The sequence below is a fragment of the Myxocyprinus asiaticus genome, chromosome 13, assembly GCF_019703515.2.
Source record: "Myxocyprinus asiaticus isolate MX2 ecotype Aquarium Trade chromosome 13, UBuf_Myxa_2, whole genome shotgun sequence".
In the NCBI taxonomy this organism is placed as follows: Eukaryota; Metazoa; Chordata; class Actinopteri; order Cypriniformes; family Catostomidae; genus Myxocyprinus; species Myxocyprinus asiaticus.
Genome location: NC_059356.1, coordinates 3,796,529 through 3,807,178, shown reverse-complemented (window position 1 = coordinate 3,807,178; position 10,650 = coordinate 3,796,529). Strand labels below are relative to the sequence as shown.

Sequence of the window (10,650 nt, the reverse complement as noted above, 5' to 3'; positions counted from 1 at the left end):
CGGCATCCACGAGCCCCACCGAGAATTAACCACATTATAGCGACAACGAGGAGGTTACCCCACGTGACTCTACCCTCCCTAGCAACCGGGCCAATTTGGTTGCTTAGGAGACCTGGCTGGAGTCACTCAGCACGCCCTGGGATTCGAACTAGCGAACTCCAGGGGTGGTAGCCAGCGACTTTTGCCACTGAGCTACCCAGGCCCCCCAGGTGTCTTTTTAGGTAACCTGCCAAACTAAGATTTCTACCACATTGATCACAGTTCAATGGCTTTGAAGGAGGACACACATGTATTTTTAAACCTTTTGCCTGTATGAAACACTTTCCACACTGAGGGCACATGAAAAGGCTCTCGCCATTGTGAAGACTTATGTGGACCAAAAGATTTCCTTTATGTGTAAAAGTCTTTCCACATTGAGGGCAGGTGTATGTTCTTTTAGTTCTTTTTCGAGAGGAGCTTGTCTTTCTTGTATGTGAGCCACTAAAATATGTTTCTCCAGTTTTAAATGAGGATTCTGATACGGATGTTCCTCCTGCACTTCATTCAGTTCTTGATTTTCCTCTTTCACTTCTATCAAGTCTAAAAAGACATTCAATTGTCAAAACTGGGGAAAATATTTATATATTTTATGTAATGTACTAAAAATTCTTAAAGGTGTTTTGGTCATGTTAATTTCCTCAAATCTCATAGATGTTTGTAATTTAAGTATATGATCATCATTTTAGATGCATTTTTGAGGTTGTTTATTCATTTATTTGTCTTTTCTTTTTTTTTCACCCAATTTGGAATGCCCAATTCCCAATGCGCTTTAAGTCCTTGTGGTTGTGTAGTGATTCGCCTCAGTCCGGGTGGTGGAGGATGAATCCCAGTTGCCTCTGCATCTGAGACCATCAACCTGCGCATCTTATCACGTGGCTTGTTGAGCGTGTTGCCATGGAGACATAGCACATGTGGAGGCTTCACCGCGGCATCCGTGCTCAACTCACCACACGCCCCACCGAGAACGAACCATATTATAGCAAACATGAGGAGGTTACCCCATGTGACTCTATCCTTTCTAGCAACTGGGCTAATTTGGTTGCTTAGGAGACCTGGCTGGAGTCACTCAGCATGCCCTGGGATTCGAACTAGCGAACTCCAGGGGTGGTAGCCAGTGTCTTTACCACTGAGCTACCCAGGCCCCACTATTTATGTGTCTTTAATTGTTTAACATTCTCAGCTTCTGTGATTCTGTGAACTACAGCCACCAAATCTAATTTACTGAAGCTTTTATTATCTTAATATTCTTCAGCACTCAAGAATGAACACCAACCTGTTTGTTCGTCAGTGTGTTTGGTTTTAATTCTGCATGCTTCTGGATAAGCCATATCTTCACTCTCCTCTTTAATAAACATATTTACAACAGTGTCACACAGATTTTTAGTTGTAACACCTGAAGTTATTACTGCTTGTTTGGAATCGTCTTCGTCATGTCAGAATGATGAGAATATACCCAACCTTTAAAGGTGCACTCAGTAATTCTAATCCAATACACTTTTTGTCAAATTCTGCCAATATTTCCTCACAGTCTGCTAGCTGACCATTCTGTGTGTCAGAAAAAAATCTAGTATTTGTACACAGCCCTGGATCTGTAAATGGGACAAAAACAAAGTGGAACAGACTGATCCACACAACACTACTCCAGCCAATCAGCAATGGGGTGGTTCTTGTGCGTGCACAGGATTGGGGTTGGGGGCAGAGCGAGAGGGAAATTCATTCGAAAAGCGATGGCAAATCTGGCTGATGCAAGCTTTCTAAACTCCAAGGAGGACAAATGGCTGAGAAACAGACCAATAGAAAAAGGTCAGACGAATATAAACTACAAAAGAAGGTTTATGATAAGTCGAGGGCTAGGAGCTGCGTCAACAACGGCGAGGCTTTTCAAGCAGTGGAGAGACCTCCGAGAGGTAAAAGGCTTGAAGACGGATGCAGAAGTTGCTCTTATTCTTCTCGATTCTTTGGACTGAAGTGTGGAGCAGATGATGATGATGATGATGACGATGATAATAATAATAATAATAATTTATTATTATATATATATATATATATATATATATATTATATATTTATTATACTGGCAATTTCATGTCCCAGGGCTTGATTTTTATTTAAAATGAACACATTCCAACCTTTTTCTTTTTGTTAAATGAATGCAACATTAACTAATTATATAACTTATTTTTGGTTCTTTTCAAATGCTTTTTATGTATAAATTTTACTGTTTTAATCTTGACCCAGACACAGACTTTCAATATTAAACTATACGAAGGTACATTATAAAAATAAATAAATATTAAGATTATGAATTATTATTATTATTGAAATAAACAGAAATCATTTCGATATTACTACTGTTCCACAGTTGTGGTGTCATTTCACACCAAACAATTTTGCCCCGATAAAGTTTTTGTAAAGTTAATGTACTTGTTAATGAAGTCAACAAAAAAGTGAGTGAAGAGCATGCTTGGGATGAAATAAGAAACAAGGGATGTTTGAAGAAAAATAAAGGTAAATATCACATGTGAGTAGAAGATTTTTATTTGGCATAATTTCCAATCAAATGGTAATTTTGCCAAATTATGCATAATTTCCAGCACAAAATTCTATTAAACTCAATACAGACTTTGAAATGCGCTGGAAATCACACTGTGCTGGGAATTCTCATGACTTTCAGAAATAGTAATGACAAAAATAATACATGTACACAAACAGTTTGACATTTGTTAATTATAGACAAATACATAAATAAAATAATAATAATAAAAAAAAGGCTTCCATTACTGGCATCTATTTTTATTTACTATTATTTTATTTATAGGTAGCCTATTTTTATTTTTTTATTATTTTTTCCTGGTCACTGATTTTATTGTGTATATTGATGCTTTTGCGACATTGTAAAACAATCATGGTAGTAAACTTATAATGTAAAATTAAGCTTGAAATAAGTGTTCCCCCACACATGCTTTGAGTGACATCGTATCTGTTAAGGAGTCTGCGAATCATCATCATCATCATCATCATCATCATCGAGAGAGAGAGAGAGATGTTTTCTTCACTCTTCGTGCGTCAGTGGCAGTCAACTGGAGATGGACGAGGAAAGCTACGGTAGGACATGCGCTTTAATGTCTTCATGTTTTCAGGTGCGAAAGCGGTATTGCATGTCAAACTGCGAGGATGTTTCGCAGTGCTGTGATTTTGCAGTGTACATTTGATAGATGTATCGTTTGAATGTCTAGGGATGCGGGTGTTTTAAGTTTTGGGAATGTCTCAAACAGGTCCTTTAGACTCATTCTGCATCAAACTGACGTACTGTACTTTACTGTTAGTATATAAAGTACAGTCTGTCATCGCAACAGTGGGAGAGACCACATCTAGTTATCACACTTTTTACTCCAGTAAATATTTTAAGTCGATTTCAGTGTAGTATTATTGACCAGATTTGACAGAGCAATACCATAAATACTGTAAAAAAATAAAAAAAAAAGAAGAAGAAATAAAAATAGTAACTTCTAAAACATATTTGTAATTAAATATTACAGGCTTTATCATTTATTTAACAATATTTAAACAGTAAAACAGTTCATGAAACCACAGCAATACTGTCAAAGGTAACATCCAAAAATAACAGAAATTGTAATTAAACATTTGTGAATGGGTTGTCCAAGATAAGAAGTATTTTAAAGATTAGAAATCTTAAAAAAAAAAAAGAAGAAGAAAAAAAGGGGGGGGGGGGGGGGGGGACCTATGTTGGTTACAAATGTAAAACAAAAACAAAAAATATTTATAGCATTTTCTACAAAAATGATTTTTAAAATGACAAGTGTTGAAACAATCAAATAAAAGGTATTAAAATACACATGAGTGTACACAACTTAATCTTTAATTTTTTAAAAAGCATGAAAAAAAAAAAAACATTTTTCAAGGTTTTTTTTTTTTTTTTTTTTTTTCTTTTTTACAAATATCATGAATTTCTGTATAAGGAATATCAAGAAGTTTTCTGAGGGTTACACCACATGACCTAAACAAAATGTGTCTATTCATAAAAATGTCAAAAGGTTGAATGTTTTTAAAAATTCACACACAGTCATGAGGTGTCAAGACATCTTCTCTGTTTTTCACATGACAACAACAGACTTTGATTTGGTGGACTTTGCTGAATTTTTTTATATATATATTATTAAAATATTTTAAAACAAAATGTCACTGTTTCATTGTATATATTTTACATAAATAATAATTAAAGATTATTCCTAAATTATCATAATTAAAATTATTTCTTAAATTTCTCATGCCAACATTTATTTTTTCAAGAATTTCATCTTATAATGAGACATTTCTTTATGTCTCTGGACAGTTAAACTACTTAGACATTTTTTACTTTAAGTCCCCCCAAAAATATCAAAATGAATTTGAACTCAGAAAACGTTTATCATAGTAGAGGTGTATGCAAGTAACTGTTTTGTGTGAATTGCATTTTTTAATGTATTTTTGATTTATTAATGTCACGTATTGACCCATATAATTACAACATACAAGACTGCCCCAACCTGATATTTATGAAGAAAAAAAACTACCCCTTGTCCTGTGAACACAGTTCAAACTTTAACTTAAAATCTTCTTTAATATATTACATGATATAGAGTTGACCATTGACTGAATATATACCAGTGTGGCTTTATTGTGTTCAATAGTTTACCTTACAGTTCTTGCAAAAATATAATGGTATTGGAATTTTAGAATTCACAAAAAATATTCTGTAATACGGTTTAAAACCGGTGTTTGAAACCAACATCCAAAACCACTGCTGGAGGAAACAAGCATATGTGCATTTGAACATTTGACTCTAAATCTTACAGTCACTGATATATAGCTTTTGTTTGATAACTAGCCCCATATCAAGTGTGTAATGACTTCCTTCAGTTTTGTATCAGAGTGTAGCAGCATGCATTCAGATCTTCACTTCTATCTATTCATCCTTCAATTTACACATCAGAATTCTGATGTAAACACAAGTAAAATCACAATGTAACTTTATTGATGAAAATAGTACACCTATTAAATAACACAGTTTACTATCAATTTGTTTACTATCACTACAATCCAAATTGCTACAAAGAAAAGTCTTTAATTCAGTTTACAGAGAAATTGGATTTGTAACATGATGAAATTCACCATTTTCAGTGTGTGCTGTTGTATGATGTTCATATCGTGACGGAAAGAGTGCTTTCAATTATTCATCATTCAGTTTGCTGAGAGCAGAATGCGTCCCGAAATAGAACAGTGGTGGCAAGAGGCTGTTTACAGGATACCATTTGTTGTAGTCTCTTAAAGAAAATCACATGGTTAATGGTTAATGCATTTATTTGATTGATGGTTCACAAAGAGAATATTGTTCATATGTGTGTTTGAGCTGAGGTAAGACTGGCTTGTGACTGTGGATTTTTGCTAAGCCAAGCACTATTGCTATTGCTCATACCTGAGGTTATTGATTTGAACAAAATCTTCCCACACTGTTTGTGCTGTGGACACGGTCCTAACAGAATTATTTTCCAAATTAGGCAGTAACTGAGACTCAGTGGATGAAAATGCAATTTTAAGGTGGATAAGAGGCGTAAACATAGTCAAAATATTCATTTCCTAACATCACTGTTTTCCAAAGTGTGCAGTACTAGGGGGCGTTTTCAAAAGTGTTGGTGACGGAAAACGTTGTCCAAGTGTGGATGAGTGGAAACTTGGCAAAACTAATGTGTTTCCACCAGAAAACATATTAGTCTGGACGTGTGCCATGACTTTGCATCCAGAATAGACGTGGTTTTCAAACATCTTAACGCAATAGCCTATTTCTCAGGAAAATAGCAAATTGCGCTTTGCACCCCTTCATTAACATACAATACACCCACAGTTTGCGTGCATACACCCACAGATAGCACAAGTGGGTGTGGGTGGGAGGGCTTGCACTCTCTGTGGGTGTATGCATGCAAACTCTGGTCGCCTAGCACTGTTGCAAAAATAGAGCCAGTTACAATAACAGCAATGTGTTATGATCTGAACTAAATGAACTAAATCTGAATGATGTAGTTCATGATGAACCACCACAAAGCATGTTTTTGTTTTGTAATAATTTGTGAGCTGCAAGTCAACACATAAAAACCTAAAGGAATATTCCGGGTTCAATACAAGTGATGCTCATTCGACAGCATTTGTGGCATGATGGTGATTCCCACAAAAAAAAAAAAAAAAAAACAGGTTACAATAAGGCACGTGAATTTGAGTGTTTAAAGGCAGAAATGTGAAGCTTATAATTTTATAAAAGCACTTATAAGCTGCAAAGCTGAGATTTCTGCTGTTTAAACTCATGAACTATTTGAGCTGTGAAGTTGTTTAAATAGTCATTTTTACGGTTGTGTTAGTGATTTAGCCTTTAAGGCATCATCATGGCAATGAAGTTGTAAAACTGGCTATAACTTTACACAGAAAAGGTTAATAATCGATTTTATTACACTAAAATCATGTTAATACACATATTGTTATGGGCCTCTAAGTAGGATTTCGCTTGGGGCCCCCATATGCTCAGAAATGGGCCATTTTGTGGGCCATTTTGTTGTGAATTATTAGCCTAGTTGGTGTGAGTGCTCTTACATATGATGGTTTTAAGCATGGCCTCTAAAAACAGTAAGTTCAAGTCATATTGCATACTGACATTATCCAGGTGTGCTGTCAGGTCAGTGTTGTCACCAAGGGCGTAGATTTGGCTTGAACAATGGGGGGTGGGGGTGGGGGGTTGCAGCATGAAGCATTTACATGTTTCCATTGATCATGGTATGAATAATGGGTTTGTACCCTCCCCCCCAACCCCAAATCCTGAATGCACAAGCATACACATGCTCTAAGATCAGGGAACTCAGTCTGCTGAGACATGTTCAAGCTTCAGATCTGGTTCTAACATGACAGATGAACATTGAAACCCCCAGTGAACATGAGTGAGAGTTCATTAGCTGTTTTTGTAGGTATGTGAACTATTGTGGGCTGAAAGTGCGAAGCTGTGGGATTCCAAGAGCTCTTTTCCTCCTACACATACAGTTCTACAGTAGTTCAGTGCAACACTCTGTAAACACACATAAAAAAGCTTCGGCTCATTTAACATCTTTATTTATAGTTTAAACCTGTCAGACTCCTTAAAATATGTACAATACAAACTGAAACAAACAATACATGAAAGGAATCGTTCAGCCAAAAATGTGAAAAATTCCTACGTCTTTCCAATCCCATATTTTTCCTATACCTACCTACTGGGAAGTCAGTTTTGTTGATTTGAAACTCGAAAAAGCATTAACCTTAAAAACCTCATCTCTTTGGGAGAACTTATAGCATCACACAGTGGACATTTCTTCTCGGAACTGCCACAATACATGTAATGAAACACATAATGTCAATTTGCAAAATTGTGTCCACAGTCGTGTAATATCTATGAGAAAATTGTCAAGCCAACATAAACTGTACCTTACACAAATATTTCAATATTAGGAATAGGTGAGTCACATGACACTATGCGAGGGTTGATCTCTTGATGGCGAGCTCCACTTTGCTACAACTATCCTTTTAATCAATATTAACTGGTGAGAACTGTAATAGTTTGTTTGTTAAACTGTACTGGGAGGGCAGGATGTTGAAAAATTTGAAATTGTCAGCCTGTTGGAATCCCAGAGAGAAAGGAAGGTCAAGATATGGTGCAGTTGAATTTGATCAACACGGTGGGCCGCTGGCTTGGTCAGCTTCATCCAGATCCAGATCCAGATCTATCCTGTCAAGATTCTTGCGGTCGGCTGACAGAGACTTCTACGTGTGGCAAGGAATAAAGGCGAGTTGTGCTGGGAGGACCACAACATCATGGTTTTTCCGGACTTTTCTAGAGCAACACAAGTGAAGCGAGACGGATTCAAAGAGTGTAAAAAATTACTGCACCAACAGAAGCTAAGCTTCGCACTGCTTTTTTCTGCAAAGCTGAGAATTGACACCAAGGATGGACATAAGACTTTTACATGCCCACGACAAGCTATGGGCTTCATTAAATCAATGGTGTAAGTGGGAAATTTTGCCTGCACTCGATCAACAATACAGACTACACATTGTGCATTTTACTGATGCAACCTGAGAGGGTTTGTTGTTCTGTTGTCAGCCCACTGGCTCCTGCCTGACTCTCTTTTCTTTGTTGACTTGGGCAGCAGACAGCTCATTCATTCATTGTGTGGATTCAATGTTATTTTGTATTAAATGTTTTATATTTAATTTTATTGAACACCTTTATGTACAGTTTAATGGCAGGTTTATGTTAATAAAGGGAAAAGAATGAACAAAACAAAAACAATATATATATATACTACATTTTATTGGGTGCTTTTTGTCATTCTTGGAGTTTTGTATAAATCACCATCCACTTTTGTTGTAGTGAAAACAAGCTCAAACATTCTCCCCAAACATCTACTTTTGTGTTGCAGAGAAGAAAGAAAGTCATATGGGTTTGGAACGACATGATTGTGAGTAAATGTGTGAACTTTTTGGCATTGTGTCATGAGCTTACAGGGGATATGTGTGCTCCATATTAAAAAAAAAGCATAATTTTATGAAGCCAAGGCACAATGTGGATTGATCTGCTCTGTCTGTGTTCACAGATCTGCAGTGAGGCGCAGGAAGATGCGTAGGAGGTTCTTCAGCACATTTTAGCACATTTCTTCTTTCTGAGAGAGAGAGAGAGAGAGACTGTTTCTTTGCTAGTGGGGTGAATCTTATGAAGGAGTGTATGGCTCTTACTTCACCCCAAATTCAGAAAATGAAAAATAATATTTTACAGAAAGAAATGAAAACCATTTTAGGACCATTAAGATTATTTTTTGTATTATTATTTATTTTTTATTTTTTTTGTATTGTGACTTTATTTTCATGACAATGAGTAAGGCTGGATAAAAAATATAGATTTTTCCATTTAATCATGATCTTTATTGGAACAGTCCCGATACTGATTCATCAAATTCCAAGATAAGATTGATCTTTTAGTTTAAAGTTTACTTCAGTTTTGATTGTGTTGATTATTATACCCGTTAAATATATAGCAATTGAACTGCATAGTTTAGGCCCTGTTGGTTTAAGATTAATATTTTCATGTAAGTTAGAAGGTGCCCTGTTTAATTTACAGCATTAGATGAGAGAAACTTTCTTTCATATGTAAGCAAAAACATCATAACTGAAATAGACCTAAATTAAATTGTATAGAAATAGGAATCAGTTCAAATCGATAGTTTGTGAATCAGAGTGGGAGATCTGTATTGAAACCTAGTGATGAGACATATCTGCCAAAACATATACATGAGAAAAACATCATACCCATTACTGTGATGCGGGAAATTGCATTTTCGTTATTGTAATAGTGAAAAAAATAATTCTAATTACTATAACAAGAAAAAATATTTTTATTTTTTTATTTTTGTCTGCACTACAGTAATGTATGTGAGGGGAGGCATGCTTAATTGTCATTAAAATAATGTCACTATGCCAAAAAAATAATAATCTTGATATATATATATATCTATATATAGAACATATCTATATATAGAATATATATATATATACCCTTTTGATTTTTTGTGAAATGTAATGAAATGTTCCCCTTCTGTCACTCACTCGACGTTGTGTCGATGTAGTGACACTAGGGGTCGCCCATGGGAGCCCCAAACACCTCTAATCTTTGAGAAAAGGCCAATGAGAATTGACGAGTGGAATATGCATGCCTCTCCCCCGAGCGGTTGTGTGTCAGTGAGCTGAATTCCACTGCCGGTCCACTCACCTCAGATAGAAGCCTATGCTGTTGCTCCTTCTGCACGCTTAGTGCAGACTACGCCCCTGGGTGCTTCGACAGCGCTACTAAGAGAGTATATATCTCTGCAAAGAGTATATTTTCCTCTATTAGAGCAGCACATTGACGTGAACGTCTTTCTAAAGACGCATCTTTTTAAAGATGCCGTTCTGTCTTTATGTAATTCCTACAGCCGACAGCCATGGGCGCTGCCTCACGTGTCTGGGCCGCGCTCACACTGAGGCTGCATTTGTGGATGGTTCGTATTCTCATTGCGAGAACATGACCATGGCAACGTTGTGGTCGCGGCTTTCCTTCCTCCGAGGTAAAGCCATTAAAGCTGCCCCCCGAACTGCGCCTTCTACCTACAGGTACAAGGCCGGCCCGGCTGGCACTGGAAGCGATTTGGGGATTTCAATGGGCGTGGTCTCGCTGGGTAATTCCCCACGGACCTCCCATTCCCCAGCACGCTCGTCTGCCTCCGTCGAGTTCCGAGATGAGACCAGCTTGCCTCACGGCCAGCCTAACATCTCTCTCCGAGCAGGATGAGTCCTTGATCGCTGCATCGGAGAGCGCACTGGCGATGTCGGATGCCGAGGACTCGACTGGGCTGCCACCTTTGGGTCTGCCCGCCCCGTCTGAGGCCGACGCAGAGCTGACTGCCATGCTTGCCTGGGCCACCGCGAGGGTCGGGTTGGACTGGAACTCTCCACCCTCCCCTGAGACATCGCGGCTAGGTGACTGGTTCCTGGGCTCGGGGCGCC

At 37.4% G+C, this 10,650-nt stretch overlaps 1 protein-coding gene across 1 annotated transcript in view; it reads left to right on the top strand.

The window, feature by feature from the left end:
• The first annotated feature begins 3,112 nt into the window (after positions 1-3,112).
• The window catches only part of LOC127450363 (cytohesin-1-like), a 91,820-nt gene continuing 84,282 nt past the window's right edge, over positions 3,113-10,650 (top strand). The window contains exon 1 of the mRNA XM_051714435.1: positions 3,113-3,144. Coding sequence (XP_051570395.1) covers positions 3,126-3,144 — 19 coding nt within the window. The 5' untranslated portion in view covers positions 3,113-3,125. The remainder of the gene's footprint in view (positions 3,145-10,650) is intronic.